The sequence below is a fragment of the Alexandromys fortis genome, unplaced genomic scaffold (genome assembly GCF_014885135.2).
Source record: "Alexandromys fortis isolate MF-2015 unplaced genomic scaffold, M_Fortis_MF-2015_v1.1 scaffold_12, whole genome shotgun sequence".
Taxonomy (NCBI): domain Eukaryota; kingdom Metazoa; phylum Chordata; class Mammalia; order Rodentia; family Cricetidae; genus Alexandromys; species Alexandromys fortis.
The window spans coordinates 15,038,306-15,057,774 of record NW_026067937.1 but is presented as its reverse complement, the minus strand read 5'-3'; the positions used below and the strand labels follow the sequence as shown (position 1 = coordinate 15,057,774).

Here is a 19,469-nt window from a genome sequence, read left to right as displayed (position 1 = left end):
AAAAAAAAAAAAAAAAAAAAAAAAAATTGTTTGTCTTAGCCCTTTCAGCCACCAGCACAGCCAGAGTTAGACACAAACCTAGCTACCTGGGTTTGGGAGGAAAAATCTCAGCTCCTATCCACTCCAGTTTAGCTTTCAGGTAAAGATGGAAAATACACAGAGAATCTGGATATTGCAAGTTGTTGTCTTTATATTGTTTGACTACTGAGGAAGGAGCAACAGTTGCTTAAAGACATTCGACTATAAATGTTGCTGGATTAATCCAACCTATATATTTTGAAAATGCCTTGAGTCCAAAATTTAAGTCAAAGGATACATTACCAAAGGAAGTGAGAGGCTGTGGATTCATTCCGGGTTAAGAAAAATCAGGTTTGATCAAGGAACCTGAAAAATCTTCGATAGCAGTGGATGGCCCAGATGGTCCAACATTTTAGAGCACTTCTATTGAAGTTTCCTCTGAGTTCTACATCCAGAAGAGCTTCAAGACTGTTGGCTGAGGTGATCCAGCCTCACAGAATACTTCAGTTAGGACTTCAACACAATCTTAAATTTTCTTTGGGTCCCCTCAGGATTAGCAGTGCCCCACAATCAGCAGGAAATAGCCCAGAAAACTACACCCACATTCCCAAAAACTGGATTATGAATGTTTGTCTTTGTTTGGTGTGTTGGTTACAAGTTGTTATGGATAATGGGCAGGAAAAAAAGCTCAAAGGAAATTAGATTAAAGGTTCTTGTTTTGAAAAGAAAAAAAGGGGGGATAAGGATATGATAGGATAAAAGGGTAGATTGTTGAATCTACTCTGAAAAATGGGAGTATATAGATATGATCTTGTTTTGAAAAGGGGAGGATAAAGCTATGATAAGCTAAAAAGGTAGATTATTGAATCTACTTTTAAAAAGCAACTACTAGTTTTAAACATTTTACATTGGATTGGAATTTTGTGTATTGATACAAATTTGAGATTAATTTTGTTAGAACATACTGCACAAACATTTCTAATTGTGTTCAAAGTACTGTACCTATACAGCTCATTTAACAATGTAATGCAAATTTCTAGTCCTTGAAAATTATTATTACCAACTGTTTAGAATAAGGAAATACAGGTTAGTAGTTAATCACCTATTACAATTGAACTTGTAGTCACATTAGGTATGTTTTCAAGGTCAAACAAAGACATATCTTAGATAGACAGGTCATCTCCAAACACTTCAGAAATCTACAGAATTTGGCATTTAAGATGCTTTAATAACACAGACACTTTTTTATGACAATGAGACATGTCTGCTCCTGATAGAACCAATCTTCTTTAGAGATGATAATGGGCATTGAAGAAACTCCATACGCAGTTTACTTTTGCGGGGGCAAAACTAAGCCATTGGGCAAGAAAATGTCCCTGCCTTGACTGTTGACTGTTAGCTGGACAAGCAGAACACAAAGGAAAGCGACTGTCAAACATTGTCAAGACAAGGAAGGACAGTTTTTCAGAATATCCTGCTTCACAGAAAAGTCTGTCAGATATGCTAGGTCTGCAGACCAAAGATGAATGCCCCAATGTTGCAGAGAAACTTTGGGTGACTGACCAGGCAGTCAGTTATTTCTGTCATTTCTCACATTTTTTTGGAAGTTGTTTGCTTGCACTTCCTGCTTATTCAGTTAATATTATTTCCTTCTTGGGTCTCTGAGGGAGTTGAAGACTAGGTAGTTAAGGTTTTCCTTGTTTATCAGACGCAGAAAGCAAGTTATGATAGAAAGTATATTAGGTACAAGACTTTGGATTCACTAAGATAGGACAGATATAAAACATTTTCTCTGAATTTGTCAAATGCAAATGGACTAGACATTGTTGATATATTTATTGACTGTATATATTGCATATTGTTATTGTACTTATTGTATATAACTTTTCTTATATTAGAATGGCCTTTTTTATTTTAGACAAAAGGGGAAATGTAGTGGCATTTCATTTGTATTTTAATAAATAAAGCTTGCCTGATCAGAAAAGTAAAACAGTCACACTGGCCAGCCTTATAGACCAGGCAGCAATGACACACACCTTTAATCCCAGCAGCTACACTATCTTGCCATAGAAACCAGGTAGTAGTGGTGCACGCCCTTAATCTCAGAACTAGGATTATAAAACAGGAGGAGACAGCTCTCGGTATCAGTCTCATCTTCAGATTTCCTGGAGGCAGATCATTATTTCAAGAGTGAGGTAGAGATAAGAGACAGTGGCTGGCTATTTTGTTTTTCTGATCTTCAGGTTGAGCCCCAATTTCTGTCTCTGGGTTTTTATTAATCGTGCTACACAAGAACAATGGGCCCGCCCAGGAATCAAAGATCTTTACTTTTTTTTTAAAAAAAAAATCTATCTATCTATCTATCTATCTATCTATCTATCTATCTATCTATCTATTTATTATGTATACAATATTCTGTCTGTGTGTATGTCTGCAGGCCAGAAGAGGGCACCAGACCTCTTTACAGATGGTTGTGAGCCACCATGTGGGAATTGAACTCAGAACCTCTGGAAGAGCAGGCAATGCTCTTAACCACTGAGCCATCTCTCAGCCCAGATCTTTACATTTTTAAGAGAAAACTATAAATTAAAATTTATGTGATAAAAAATACTTGATTTTTTAAAACAAAATGTAAGCCATCTACAGAGTATTAGTTAGAGATTATAGCAAGAGACTGCTAATATAAATAGTTCCTCAAGGACCCAGGCAAGAGATAGGACTGAGATGCCAAGAGAGGGCTGTCTTTTTTTTTTTAAGAGAGGCAAACACATCTTTCTCTGAGGAGAAGGAAAAGTAAGATATACACAGACACGGGAGCAATGACAGCGGCACGGCAATGTGGGGGCTCTTCCTAACAATGGCTTCTGAAACTCCTCACCACAGGCCCTTTTCCAGGAGAACGCAGAACTTGCTAAAGCACCCTCAGCAGAGCCTGCACGTGGCTGTGCTGACGGTGCTGTCTGCTGCCCACCACCAAGTGTAATCAGAATACATTGAATGCTAAATTTCAGAAATAATCTGTCCTCGAGTTTTAAATTATATACCTTGTGAGTGGCCTAATAAAACAGCATTCCATCAGGCTCTATCATGCATGGGATGTGTGTGACTCAGAGCTTGGTCCAGCATATCCATGATGTATATGATCCTTAACCCTTAGGCCTTTAGTTTTGTTACTCTGACCAACTGTGCTGACACTGTAGTGCTTAAGTTTAAGTAACCCCATATATAAAGAGTACGTATATAAAGGTCAGTAAATATGGAAGGCCAGAATAATAACTATGTTACTCTGCCATAGCAGCAGAACAGATAGGGAAAGCACTGTCCACAGAGAGTTCAATATTACCTGGGACAGGTGACTATGTAAAAATTGATCAAAGTGATCAACAGTAATTGAGAAAGATGCAGAGCCCTAGCCAGGAGAGTGCCCTCACATTGCTGGTCCAACATCTGTTTATACAACCACTACTAAATGGTACACAAAGATTAATAAAGAATTTCTAGCAGAGGTCAGTGAGAGCAGCATCCACCATTAATTCAGAATCATAAGCTCTGACTTAAATGACAAGGCTAGAAAACAAAATTCATACTAAATGAGCTTTTAGATTAGAAAGTAACACCATAAACTAGAGGGTTGGAAGGCTTAAGAACTATCAAAAACAGGAAAACTAAACTGGAGCTATGACTGAAGTCTTCATATGACTTCGTAAGCCTATGACTGAAGCTTAGTTTCATAGCCTGCTAAGCGGTCCTGGGTAATCTGAATAGGTCTCTGTGTTCACAGTTGTTCTAAGGGTTAAAACACAGCTGCTCATTTCACTGCACATTAGGAAATGCTGCAATGGTTAGTGCAAGACCATCTGCTTTTACCAAAAGTGTAACAGACACAAAGTTGTCTTTAGGTATCCCTTACTAATCCAAAACGGTAAGACAAGGACAAGTGACCTATTTTAATCAAGATGTGTCTGCCTCTTAAAGATGCAATGATACTATCACAAGTCAGGCTGCATTTCTCCTCTTGATGTTGCATTTTGAGTTGTATGTTACAGAAGTTACCAGTTATCCAGCTAACACATTTTCAGTATATTTAACAATGCTGAGTAAAGGAAAGCACAAAATGAAGTATGAACTATGTCTACTTCTGCCACTAATTACGTATTACTTGGTCTTTCAAACTTGGGTTTCTGGATATATAAAATAAATTAACCTATCAGATGTTCATAAAATAGAGAAGATTAAAATAAAATCATGGAGCAGGGGCTAGTAAAATTGTTCAGCAGATATAGGCACTGACTGCCAGGTCTGTCACTCACATGAAAGGAGAGACCAATGCCCCCAAGTTGTCCTCTGACTTCCAGGCATGTACGCATACTCATACAAGTAACATTTTTAAAAAGCATTTTAATACATGAGGAGTATGTTTTCCAAACTATGTATGTCTATAATTGAATATTCAGCAATGGGGATATAGTTACATTGTAGCATATATGTTTTGAAACACTCCAGTAAGTCTGCCTTAGACTGGACATTTCTACAGTATTAAACGTAAGGGAAACACGGTGAAAACTTATACGTATCTGTCCTCTCAACAGTAATGAATTGTTTTTACAAATAAGAAGGAACTAAGTAAATCATGTGTGAAAGGTCCTCATAGTTTTAGTTTATAGTATTGCATACTGGACTAGGTCATTTAAATCACCTCAGTAACTGATTTTAAGTTTAGTATCTAGCAAAAGCTGCATTAATAAGTAATGGGCAAATGAGATTAACTGAATAACTGGTAATTGAAAAGAACATATAATTTCATTTTAAAGTAACCATTTATATTAAAGTTTCAAAGTATTTTCTCTTTCTGATGAAAAATTAAGCAAGTCTCATATAAAATTACTGCATTCTATGAAAATTTCAAAGACTATGCCTTTCTACAAATTCTTTTAGGTGTAAACTGTACAATTACAATTATCCACTGAGGGCTCAAGCCTACAGGCAAGAGGAGAAACATCAACCATCCACTTAGTTTAGACTAACTTCAGAGTATCTTGGTCCCAAATTTCCAATCCCCCAAAAAGAGGGCCTTTTTATACAAAAGTCATGGAACCATCAATAATCCAATTGCAAAGACCACTTGCTGTTTTACAGAAACATAGGCAAACATTTTAATTAAGAGGTGCAGGCAGTGTCTGGCCATGATACAGGGCACTCCCACATGCCTCATGCCAGCTGCAGAAGAGCAACATTCAAGCAGCTGACTTAATTGGAGATGCAAACCAGCACATCCTAATTTGGCTGGGTCGACTAATTGGGAGGTCTGCACGTTTCTAACAAAACCCACCCATATTACAGATGTGCTCTCTATCAGTAAATGACTGGTAGCAAGCACTAGCGGAGCTGAAATAGGCTCTACTTGGTGAAGTCAGTGAGTTCCACAAGAGCACCATAGCCAGTAACACAACATCCGAGAAGTGCCACATCACGTTTGCTGCAAAAAATGCAGGACTTGGGCCTTCTCTCTTTAGAGTCTGATGTAAACCAAAACATTTATAGCACTGTGCAAAAAAAAAAAAGACAGTTATCAGTAATGAATGGTTAAGAAAAGGGGGTGGCGGAGAAGGCCCATACATCTGCTGCCTTTCGCAGCATAAAACAAAAATTACTCTTTTGCTTCAAACTGGAAAAATATATGAAGCAATATTTTCTCATCTGATAACAGTGCCCCCTTAAAGAAATGAAACAAGTGGTTGAGCCCCATGACTGTCATCACTACAGCCTGGAGAGATTCTCTGAGGTGGTGAAGAGAAGTGAAACTCAGCCTAGCTATTCCTTCTGATCTGAGGATCCGGTACACAAACATCAAGTCATTACAAATAGTTTATATGTCTAAGGGTATAGATGACCACTTAAGAAGAAATAAAAATAAAATAATGATTTATTAAAAATTGTAAAAAAACATGATTAATAGAAAGCAAAGAATGAGTTAATAGATTTTAATCCAGCAGATTTCAATTCAGATTATTGGCTCCTTTACATGTAAAAGAGAATCTGAATAGTTTATAGACACTAGTTAATGTACTTTCTTAAAGCTAATAAAAGGAAATGAATGAGAATTATCAGACAATGGCAACTATTCTAATGCTTGAAATGGGCTCACAGTTTCAGAAAGATCAATTCTTACAGAAATGGGTGAGTCTGACTACCTTAAATCAGTTTGCAGCCCAGGCTGGCCTTACATCCCTTGCACTCTCCTCTGCCTCTCAAATGCTGAGATTACAGGGATAAACTATCACTCTATTAGTTAACTCTAAACTTTAGTGCCACAAACCATTTAAACTCAGTAACTTTGCACAACCTGTGGAGAAATCAAATGCCATCTGTTTGACAAAGGTGGTGCCAATGATGATTCGACTGCTCTGTAAGGTCAATCTAAATATAATACAATCTAAATAAAATACAGCCACAAATCAAGGTTGGTTAAATAATGAAGCATCTTTGGTTATGTGGACAAATTCTAAAGATAAAAGTTCATAAAGAAAACTCAAATTAGGATGGCAAACTCAACGTGACTGTCATGTGTACCAACTTACAGCAACACTATGTAAAGTTAACATATTTTAAGGCAAAATTGGAAATGCTAACTTGTCTAAATTTATGTAAAATTGGAATATAAGACATTGAAATAAAAAATGCTCATGAATTAAACAGACTGAAACCAGTTGTTGATGGAAAATTGATCTTTGAGAATATAAAAAAATATCCTGTCTTGTCATTCTCCACCCTGGCAAGTCAAGGCTCCCGATTTCCTCAGAACACTCCCTTCCAAAACAGTCTGTTACCTTTTTTGAGCTGCTGTGTTGACGGCTGCCACTTGCTGCTGAACATATTTTGAGAAGTTTGTTTCTTGCAATGGCTCTTTCTTTGACCTCTATCACTCTAAACTAAGCGCATAGCCACCTCTATTCTTGGCCACCTAAGACTTAGGCTTATACTGTGATATAACTAATTTCCTAGAAACTCTTTATGTTTTTTAAAATCTCTTTACAAATTTGGACCCAATTTAAGAATAAAATTATTTGCTAGAATACATTTTTTCACTATATATTTGTATATATATATATATATATATATATATATATATATTCCTAGGCAGACACCAGGCAGCACCACTGAGCAGGAGACCACATATGCATACATTCTCCATACTTTTCTTTAGCTCTGCTCTCTGCTGAGAGTTGCTCTATTCAATCACTGAAGATGGTCAACATCCTCGTCAACTGTGTGTAGGCAGTGTGTAACTAACAATGAATACAATCTGATATGTCACACTTCTGAAGATGAATGAAACAGATCTTTGATCCTCTGCAATAACAGACTGAAAATAAAATGTTTTCTAAGATTATGTCTCTAAATACAGAGTACTCTTGTTAAATGGCAGCAATTTTAAAAAATAATTTATGAAGTCTCTAGAGAGTTTCCAGTACCTTTGGTATACTAATAAGGCTCATGCCCTCAGGATAACCATGACTAAATCATATTAATTGGTTCTACATTATATTCCACCATGACAGTGTTTTAATTACAATAATAAAATTTTAAATTTTAAGCGGTTCCTACTTTTCCTAAGGTTATCTAATATCCCTAACCACACGCCAGAGGTCAAACCTGAGTCCTAAGGAAGAAACATGAGAAATGGCCCAGTGGATAAAGCACTTACTGTTATTTCTAAGAACCACAGTTTGATTTTTAGCATCCTGTCCTGAAACTAGCTCTTGTAGACCTAGGCTGGCCTAGAACTCACAGAGATCTGCCTACCTCTGCCTCCTGAACTGAAGGCGTGTGCCACCACTGCCTAGCTATACTTTCATTTCTTTTAAGACACAAAGAACCACAGCAAACAAGACACAACCAGAAACCAAATTTTTCCTTACTTCTTACAAGTTTACTTAAAAGTTTTCAAGTATTTTATATTTAATCTTAGTCATGCAAACTGGAAAGGAATTTCTGTGAGAACTTATTTTTCAGAGCCAGCAACAGTCTTTAAAGAAATAACCCTCCTTTTTACATAATACCTCATCCTTTCAGAATATGAACCCCAGTGTAAGTTCACAGACAAACACAACTCATTCTTAGGTAGAAAGCAATGTGACTGAAACAACGTATAAACATACAAGCATCACATACCACATCTAGAAGCATGAGCACTACAGATAGTTAGCACACTGATTTACCAAGGAAATGAACAGCACTGATTATATAGCTGCAAGTTTAGGAAAGTCAACTGAGCGACTGTTCGCGTGTCAGAATTCAGGTACAGACCAAGTGTGGCTAACTAACACAAAAGAATGAAGCAGCGTCCCTGCCACACATGCTAGTTCCTGTTCCAGTGGCTCTCAATCACATGTTTTATGTGTTGAAAAAGACTGAAATTCAAAATATTTCAGGGTATTTTTAAAATAAGTAATTTATTTTAGTAGAAAATGACAAAATAGTTACAATATAACTCTTATTTTAACTAAATGTCTCATTAAAAGTCATTTCAGTCAAATCACAATAATTCTAAAATGAATTCATGAACTTTTCAGAAGATTAATAAAAATTTCTAAGTTAAAAAAAATCATAATCTTAGCATTCAGGATGCTGATGTAGAAGGATCCCAAGTTCAAAGCCAATATGCTAAGAATTTAAGACTATATCTCAATTTTTAAAATTTTTATATTAGACATTTAAGACGTGTTGTTAGCAATATGGAAGGCAGATTCAGCATTTATAGCATGAGAGGAGTGTGCCACTTCAACTGGCTATACCACCGTGGTGGTCTGGATTTAGAATGTGAAAACTTACTGATTGCGCTGGAAACCTGGTTCAGTTTATCCTGGGACCTGCTGATTAGGACAATCTTCATTCCACGCTTTGCTAACTGAAAACAATAAAAGAGACCTGAATCACATCTGTGACGTTTATTCTAAAACAGAAATTAGATATATTCCCATTTAAGAAAACCTGACCAGGTGGTAAGTCAAACTTCAAAAAAAAGTATCAAGAGCTGGCAATCCAAACGGAACACTGGTTTCCCAGAACCCTAAGTTTCTAACAAAGCACTAGAATCTCAAACCATTTTGGAAGAATGATGATTTGTACTTTTTTTAAGCCTAAATACATGGTGTGGGCTTTTTTCACATTGTTAGATGTCCACAACTTCTGTAATTTCAAATTTAGGATTTGAAAAGCTGTCATAGGCTAGATACATAAAACAGGTATCAGTGGGCCAACAAAGAAAACTACAGTCAAAATGTCATCACTTCCTATAAATACAATCAATCTTAAAATATGTATTTGGGGCTGGATAGTTAATCTTCACTCTCAACTGCATTTGGAATCCCCATGGAAGCATATTTCGGGGTGTGTCTATGGGAATGACTCTGGAAAAGTTTAACTAAGGAGAGATGCCCACAGGAAACATGGGCAGTCCATCCCTTGGGCTGGGGTCCTAGGACCACTGTTAAAAAACTGAGCACAAGTAGTGCTACTTCTTGACTAAAGATATAATAGATAACAGAGGTGTAAGATAATCAGCGGCCTTGAGGTCTTCTGTCATGACTTCTCCGCCTTCAACTGGAAACCAAACTAAGCTTTCCTTAGGTTTTCTTTGCTCAGGTATTTGTCACAGGAATAAGTAACACAGACATTAAGATTAAAGGGCAATCAAGATAAAGTACATTAACTATTGCTAATGAATACATTAACAAATAATTTCTTGAAGAGAATCGTCTATATACATATGTACTTAACAGAGTGACAAACATTCACAGTGATGTACCCTGTCCCAGAGACAAATAAATACAAAGGTAGTACCAAAAAGTACAAAACTTTGTGCTGAACTATCAGACAGTTTACAAGTGAGCAACACTCTGGGTAATATGAAACAGAATTGATTCAGTACACTAATTCCCAGTTATAAATCTGAAGTCAGCTTTTATTAAGTAACAAGTAATATTGCAAATGAGGCTGCAGAAGATCATTTTTTTATAAAAATAACAAGGCCTGGTAATTCGCTAAATTAATCTGCTATAAAACCACTGAAGAATCCATTAGTCCACAGTGATACTTTAAGAAAAAAGAGAAACAACAAAGGAGGAGGTGCAAGAAAAAGCTCTTATAGAAAATACCAACTGAGCATGATGGGTCATGGCTGTAATTCTATAGGGATTACAGTATTGAGGTCAGCCTGAGCTACATAATAAGTTCTAGACTAGGTTAGGCTACAGAGAAAGATATATTAGAAAAGCATATTTAAACTTTACAGTAAACTAATTCAGGCAAAATCAATGGGTGTGAAAAACCCAGTAGCTAGAAATTAGCTAGAAAATATGGTATATAGTCCCAAAGTATGCCATATATTCCCTATTACTAATATAATGAAGAATTGTGATAACACCGTAATGAATTGTCTGCCTTAACACCATCAATATGGAGCACATCAGTGTGTTGAGCCTCTTGGTAGGATGAGGTCAGAAGGATTAATATCACTTTAATTACCATTTTTGCTAAATATGTTTGCGCTGAATTTAATAATGAGACAAATTCAATTTTGTCTGCCAAACGACAGCCTTGCATTTTTCAAAGTGTCACTTTATAAGGAGCTGAGAGTACACCAAAGTAGTAGAGCCACTCCACTCCCTAGCACAAGGACTGCAGCCAGCAAGATGGCCCAGTGAGGAAAAGCACCTTCGCAAACAAGCCTGCTGACTTGAGTTTGATCTCCAGGACCCGTGTGTTAGAAGGAAAGAAACCCACAAAAGTTGTCCTCTGACTTCCACAAGTATGCTGTGTGCATGTATCTATAAACCTACATACACAAATAAATAAATGTGGGCTAGAAAGCTAGCTCAGCAGTTGAGTATACTGCTCTTGCAGAGGACCCAAAGTCAGTTCCCAGAATCCACATTAGGCTTCTCACAACTGCCTTTAAGTCTAGCTAGAAGATTCAATGCCCTCTTCTGCCGTCCTGTGTGGCATAAACAGACACACACACACATACACACACAAATAAAAATAAATTAAAGTCTTTAAAAATATGTACTCTGGAGGCAGAGGATCTCTGTGAGTTTGAAGCTAGCCTGGTCCACATAGAGAGTTCCAGGCTAGCCAAGGATACACAGTGAGATCCTGTCTCATAAATAAAACAAAATGAATGTAATAAAATTTTTATCAAAACTACTATTTAAGAGATTATTTTTTTCCTTATGTTTAAAACAGACTCTGAAAAGCACTTACCTCTTCTGCATATGATTTTCCAATTCCATCAGTGCCACCTGTAACAACTGAGACAGAGAAGAGGAATAGTTTAGCTTAAGAACTACAACAAGGAAGTGGTCCAGCTAGAAAACACCAGCATGCCCAAGAACACTAGCACAATATTTGATGGGAAAAAGCAATATCCAGGGCTGGGCATGAAGCTTAGTGGTAAAGCACAGGACTTCTCATGCACAAGGCCCTAGGTTCAATTCCTGTTGCAGAATACTTGATTGCACTGTGACACTCTAAAATTGTTAAAGTTAACCTTGAATCAGGGGGAAAAGACAAGCTGACCATAAAGAATTTGGAGGACCCACGATATGATACAATAGAGAGACGTAGGAAAGGGGAGCAAGTGGCTTAGAAAGATTTACTTGGAGCGGCTGTAGTGCACACCTTTAATCCCAGCACTTGAGGCAAAGGCAGGTGGACCTCTGTGAGGTCGAGGCTAGCCTGGTCTACAAAAGCTAGTTCCAGGACAGCTAAGACTGTCCACACAGAGAAACCCGGTCTCATAAAACAAAACAAAAACACAGAAACAAAACAAAACAAAAATATACACTTATGTTTCAATCTGGGAAGGGGTATCAGTTGGTCATTCCTCTGCCAGTTTCTTGATCTATCAGGTTTTTACCCCAATATCTGACTCCCAAGTTTTTATGAACAATAAAACTTAGACACCTTAAATTACTAGTGAAATAAATAAATATGTAAATAAGCAATACCAGTATTCAAATTTAGAATTAACCGCTCATCACATCTCAAATTGAAAAGACCAAGACCAAAATATCAAGTGCCGGTGAAATATAAAGAAACTGACAGTCTCCCACTTTCCAGAAGTACCAGACCGGCACAATCCTTTCGGAAAAACTATTCGTCAACAAGCTCAGTACTAAAGATATGTCTGCTTTCTGAGGCAGCAATCCTCAAGAGAAGAGTGGCTGGCGCTCATGGTAGCTTTACTAGTGTTTGTGCTATCTTATAATAAAACATAAACATTAACCTACAGGAGAATGAGCAAGTGAACTGACGCATAGACAACGCGTAACTGACAGCAGTGAAATGAACTGAGACACATACAACACACGAGTGTGTACACTAAGTGAAGAACATGGGGGATACTCTTTTCCTAGTGCCACTCAAAGGAATGTACATTTATCAAGTGCCTGCTCAGTCACCATCTTTCCAGAAGCTTTTAAATCTTTTTAGAATAAAAAGTAAAAATGAAGAAAAAAAAAACCAGGAACAAATCTTCACATACCTATGGCCCAGTGAACCAATGATCAACTTCATATTAATCTTTAGTTTGTCTATAACTGCTTCCTCCCACCTCAGATTTTCTATCTGATTTTTTAAAAACTTTGTATGTGCACGTGTGTGCGTGCATGCATGAGTGGAGAAGCATGTGTCTGTATGTGTGAGACAGAGAGAGACTGTGCACAGATTGCTCATAGTACCACAGTACATGGATGGAGAAGCATGTGTCTGTATGTGTGTCAGACAGAGAGAGACTGTGTACAAAGTGCACATGGTACCACAGTACATGTGTGGAGGTCAGAGGATAACTTTCAGAAATCAGCTCTCTTTTCTTTAAGGGTACTCAAGTTTGAACTAAAGGTTTTCAGGCCTGGGGGAGGGGGCAACCAAATGCTTTTACTTGCTGAGCTCAGATTTCACCCCAAGCCCCCCCCCTTTGTTTTGGTTTTTCGAGACAGGGTTTTTCTGGAACTATCTATATATATATATAAGCCAGGCTGACCTCAAACTCACAGAAATCTGCCTATGTCTGCCTCCCAAGCACTGGTATTAAAGGTATGCACTACCATTGCCCAGGCTAGATTTCCAAGTTAGTCCCAAACATATTAATTCATGTCAAAATATACATAAAAAGGCAAAATTAGTCATCAAATTTCTGCAGTGTCTCTCTGTTTCTTCCCCTCTCTTCCTTCCCCCCAACTCAATTTAATGTTGGACATCCTACATGTGGGTTTCTGCTTTCTCAGTCTGTCATTTGCTGACTGCATTCCCCTGATATAACATAACATGTTCTTCTGTTCTTTGGAAGTTAGTGGGAGATAGATAGATACTTGATCAAGTTCAGGTTTAATATCTGTGTGTATGTGAGTGTGTATGTGCTCATGCGTGTTTTATTACTTCATTAGGTTGCAAAAGTGGCATCTAATTCCATAATTTGTCCTCATCTACCAGCGGAAATATCTCCACGGCTAATTGGTAGCCATAACATAGAACTCGGATGTAAGCACAAAACATATACTTAACTTCTCCCATTATCAATTCTCAAAAGAGACTGCCTGGTAATTAGCAGGGTAATCCCTCTTTTCTTATTGATATAGCTTTGTAAAGAACATTCACTCACGGGATCTGCAATGAATGCTTAAAACTCTCTATACGAAATGGCCAGCATATGAAAGTCTCACCCCCTGTCTCTGGAGACCAGGGTTCCAGATTTCATCCGGCAGTGTCTCCAGACACCAACATAACACAAGCCTAGGACAAGCAAATGCTAGATTTTTCAACTCTCCTTTTCTCCTTCTCTTTCAGACTCTCCTGTTCTCTTCGAGATCCTATCCCTCATTTTACCTGGTACCTTTCAAAGCCTTCTTCAGGCTCTATCAACTGCACTGTTCCAGAATACTGAAGGCAAAAGAGCCCGCCTCTGCTCGCCGATGTCTTCTCTACTTTGCAAAGCTGTATGCACTACAGAACTTTACCACAGTCAATCTGAATTGTACTGCTGCATTTTCTTGTATATTTTTGTTGTGAGTGCACAGTGCCTTCTGATTACCAGCAATAGTGAGACCGCAGCCACTTCCTTTTCCTCTGTTTGCAACTGGGCCACAATGATTTGAGAGGTTTGCTAGGCTACATGTCCTGCTGTGGGGTGTGCAGCTCTCCCTCCAGAGCCCTAACAGTCATCAGACCACACAATCATAGCCAAGAACCTTCACACTGTGAACTAAAATAAACCTTTCCTCTTTTTATTAAGATTTATTTTGTTTTTTTTTTTTATGTGTATGTGTGTATGCCTGGTTCTCTGCATGTACACCATGTGCAGAAGCCAGCAGAGACCTGACGACAATGTCAGATCCCTTAAAACTGGGTAATTGTGAACTGCCCATTATGGGTGCTGGGAACCTGGGACTGTGCAAGCACAGCAAGTGCTCTTAACCAATAAGCCACATCTCCATCCACCATCCCTCTTGATAAGCTGATCATATATCGGGTCTTTTGTTCTAGTAAGAAAACGCTGATTAATACAGTCAGCTCTTCCCTTCCAACAGTTATCCATTCAATTGTCAAGCCTTATCTGCTATCAGTTTTTGACCTACTATATTCCAGTAACTGCCCTCATCCAAAGACTACATGCTAAAATATGCAGGCATGAAAGTTGGGCTCCTTGCCTCCAGCATCTGAAGGACCAAGGTCTCTATGACTGCTAAGCCTACAGCTATTTCACTTCTCTCTCAGTTCAACTCTGTCTGCCTCACTTTCCTTACAACTGTCATCCTGGACAGCATTCCCAGTACACCCCCCCCACACACACACACACACACACGTCAACATTCAAATCTGGTTCACCATTAACCGGCCTTTGGCAAAGGTGAACCAAGGGCAGCATGCAAGGAGGCTCCTTTCTTTTTCAAACTGATTTTACTTATATGGAAGAACACAAGCAGTGTTGAGAACAGTTTTGAGCGGTTCAAACTAAAACAGTACTACCTTATACCATTTCTCTGGGCCCTGTTACTCCACCCCCGGAAGCAACAGCTGTCACGTTTTTCCTTCTGTCTGTATGCACATTCTAGACCCTTTCTGTCATCTCCTGACCAACTCTTTTTAGTACTAGACTTGCAGCTGATGAAAATTTCCCCACCTTTCTCATTCTCCATCCTCCCAATTAAGTTATATTGCAATGTTCTGTCAATAATTGGCATTTATGTTACTGGAACACTGCAAATTCATCCCCCTAGTAACCACAAGTTGGTACAAAGCTGGGGGTGTAGCTCACTAGCACTAAGTTAACACATGAGGCTCTTGGTTAAGGCTCCTGAAGTGTAAAAAGAAAAATTGGGGTAAGACAGAGGTATTATCTCTCACAGGTCCTCAACAAGACTACCCTCACTTCAGATACACTCCAATTTCAGAGGTCTCTGGCTAGCTTAATCGAATGACTATAATTTAGGGGATTTCCAGAATCTTCTCGAGTTGGATAATTCAAAATCCATAAAACTCAGCCTTCTAATTCACTTTACTGCAGAGCATACGAGTCAGTACCAACTAAAGGGCAGGCTGGGTAAGGTCTGAGAGGGGCTCACATGCAGTTTCCACCCTACCCCTGGGAAACAAATCACACAGCAAGGACATAGTCTTCCCAGTACATACATGGCTTTCCCAACCAGGACTTCCACTCAAGCTCAGCTTTCATCATAAATACACAGGAGGGAATCCACTCCTTAACTCTCCTCCAGAACCCAGCAACCAGCAGGTTGAGCCATTACCACTAAGCTCAAAGCTTCAACCTCTAATCACACAGTCTTCCTAGAATGAACAGTTCATTAGCCTCAACTACTGATGGCCCACCTATAAAATAATAAAAATATAAGAATATAGGTGCTCCAACAAGCCGCCCCTCAACCAAAGACAAGAGCTAGTCAAGGTCTTTGTTACACCATTATGGTTAAATATTCACAACTGAGCCAAATACTAGTCTGTAATTACACTGCACTTCCCAGTCAACCTTCTATCTTCCCTGAACACAAATTTGTCCCTCCCCCTTTATGTGGTCTTTTTAAATCCTCTTCCATCCCCCTGACAACCTCACTTTTGCTGCTGCTGCTTCTTTAAGACAGGGTTTCATGTAACCCCAACAGGCCTCACACTTGCTATATGGGAGGACTTTCTCCTCCTGGTGCTGAGATTGCAGGTATATACAGCCCTGCTTTAACAGCCTCTCGATACAATGCTCCACACAATCAACCCCATTCCAGACTTTAGGAAGGACCTGCCCAGAGCACTCCAGCTCATCTTGCACTGCACTCTGGACTACTTCTCTTAACCTGTTATACCAGAGGTAGATACACCACCTTGGAATCATCTTCCTCCCTCCTGTACTGAAGCTCATATTTTATAGATCATGGCTTCCTGCCTCAGTATAATAGTAGACTTGGCAGTATCTTCCCAAGGGAAAAATGTGTTGAGATACTTTAATAAACATGTTTTAAAATACATTTAAAATTTTTCAGATAGTTTTAGATGCACAGTTTTTAAAAAGTGAAGTTATTCAGTTATCTCTTCTCCTGTCCCAGTCTCCTGCTAACAGCCTACATGACTATGGCAGCAACACAGTAACACAGCATCTACAGTCCATCTTTTAGGCAGACCTCCTTACTTGTCTCTAAATGTCTTCTTCCAGTCCTAGTATACCATCCAGGGTAGTATTACAGTTCCTCAACATGCTCCTTATGTCACAATGGAAAGCAATGGCTTTACCTTGCATTATCTGTCCTTTAATTAATTTAAAGTGTGTGTGTGTGTGTGTGTGTGTGTGTGTGTGACATAGAACCTGGAAGTGGAGTGCTGTGAGACATTTCAGTGGCGCTCTGACACTCCCAAGACTGCCAATAAAGTTAAGCCTTAAATCGGAGGGTGGCATCAACATTCAGTTGGCCAGAATTAACCATAGAGTTTTTGGTAGACACAGGAAGAACTAAAAGAAGAGGTTAGAAAGATCAGAGGGCCATTCTGATTTGCAAGTGTGAAGAAGCAGGATCATTCCTCTGTTGCACTTTGAATCTATCAGGTTTTTACCTCAATATCTGACTCTGGAGTTTTATTTAATAATAGAACAATATAAGAAATCACTTCAGTGGAGAACTCTGTTAGACATCTCAGCTCTTCAACAACCAGTGCTGTATACAATGGCCAGACAATTGGGGGTTAAACTATCATTTTCACACCAGAGAAAGTGACAGGTCTTTCTGTTTTCCAGGACATATGCCAAATACTACACTTTTAGTAATATAAAATACAGATAAGCAATTCTCAGTCAATTCGATAAATGTAGGAAAGGAATGAAGACAGGAGTTGAAGAAGGATGAGGAGAAATGTCTTTTTCTGCTTTAAAGCTACAACCCCTCTGCAATGAGTTTCAAGGTTAGTATTTTTAAATAAAATAACACTGTGATTCTCAGTGTGAACATTTCACCATTTTTACTGTCAGGAGAGTTAAACTCCATTGTTAACTCAGGAATATAACCAAAACATCATCTTAAATTAAGAGTCTGCTGGTTGCAGCTTCTACAAAATTAGAGAAAGACCTTTTTTAAAAAATTCTTTTTACCATTAAACCGTTCAATCATATGCAGGCATTGCCTTTCCACAAAACAAGGCTCTTTACTGTTAGGCATACAAAGCTAGCAAAACTGAGACAGTAAGCTCCATTTCCCAGAAGGCAGTGCTTCCCAAGATTACTCAAAATTTTCTTAAGGTGAATCATTCTTTCTTAAAAATGATGTAATAGAAAACTTAATGATCTGCTTTTTATTCATTTGTTTGATTTTTATTTGAAAAGGCATTAGTTCCTAACAGATTAGTGACAGAGTGACTTGAAAACACTCAAGAGCATCTCTTGATTTCTCTGTAGGAAACAAAGATCTAGATTTGTTTTTATTTCTACACACACACACACACACACACACACACACCAAAAACTAAGCACTCAGAGCTGCAGTGAAATGAAAGATGCAGTGTGTAAAAATGCACTTTCATGTATACCCCCAGGTTAGGGCTTGCTAGCTGCCTTCCTTACCAACTGTGCTCACTTCCCTTCCTTCTTTGCAATGGAAAGTTGTTCTTCCCCAGATATAATAATGGTATGCACCTATAAACCCAGACTGTGGGAGGATAAGACAGGAGGGTTTTAATTTCTGAGCCAACCTAAGCTACATGACAGAGTCCAGGACGGCCTAATTATACAGAAAATCTCTCATCCAAACAAACAAACTCATAGGAGAGAGTGGGTAAGACTTGGGTTCAATTCTCAGCATCTACATGGCAGCTCATAACCATCTGCAACTCCAGTTCCAAGGGATCTGATGTCCTCTTTTGACTTCTACAAGCTCTTGTACACAAATCGTGCATATACATACAGTCAAGCACATACAGATACATGCACACAAAATAATACATGAATAAATACTTTAAAAATTATCACTTTTAGGAACAGTTTATACTTTATAATTTCAGTCATTTGCCAAGAAGTGACAGTGTCCCTCCTGTCAACTATATAAAACCAAAACCACAAATCCACTCACTTCTTCCCACTGCCACCACCTGGAGCTCCTATCATTCATCTCTCCAGGAACTCCAAAAGCATCGAAAGCATTTGCCTCACTTTATTCTTATCCCCCACCGCCGTTCATTCTCCACACCTGGGCCAAAGTGATTACTCCAAACTACAAATCTGAACATCATTTTCCTGCCTAACACCTATTAGTCAGTGTCTGTCTTTTCTCCACAAAGTACTAAGCCAGTGGCTCCAACACGAGACGATTAGTGAAGTTCTGGTGGATGGATGAATGAATGAGTGAATGACTAAACTCCCCCACCTTCAGCTTTTACCAAGCCCTTGGTAAGTTGACCTTACCTCCCACCAGACATGCTAGAATGTGTCTACTCCCTCCAAGGCAGCACTCTCTTTATGAGCACAATCCTATTTACTCCCAATATATATTATTATGGTTTGACTATGTCCTTGCTAAAATTGAGATGTTAAAATTCAATGGTCAATGTGATAACAGGCCAAGGTGGGGCTTTTAAGAAGTATTTATGCCATGAGGTTTCTACCTTTTTGCATGAGATTCATCAAGACTTCATAAACTATGCAGCCTTCACTTAGCCTCCCCGCTCTCCGTCCCTGTCATTCAGGGAAACCGCATTCCAGGGGTACAGCAAGTCAATGAACTGGAGAACACTTTCAAATACAAGCAAGTCTGTTAGCATCTTGATCTTGGACTTTCCAGCATGCAACACAATGGGGACTTGAGCTTCTGGTTGTCTCAATCTCTGCAGCTGTTCTGGCAGCTCAAACAGAGGCACACTCAAAGCAGAATTCTGCTTTCTATCCTGGAGGTTTTCACTTGAAC

General features: G+C 38.6%; 1 protein-coding gene across 1 annotated transcript in view; it reads right to left on the bottom strand.

Annotated features, from left to right (window-relative positions):
- The window catches only part of Hsd17b12 (hydroxysteroid 17-beta dehydrogenase 12), a 150,626-nt gene that overhangs the window by 76,100 nt on the left and 55,057 nt on the right, over window positions 1-19,469 (bottom strand). Inside the window, exons 2-3 of the mRNA XM_050147134.1 lie at window positions 11,284-11,330; window positions 8,851-8,926 (exon numbers count right to left, since the gene is read on the bottom strand). Coding sequence (XP_050003091.1) covers window positions 8,851-8,926; window positions 11,284-11,330 — 123 coding nt within the window. The remainder of the gene's footprint in view (window positions 1-8,850; window positions 8,927-11,283; window positions 11,331-19,469) is intronic.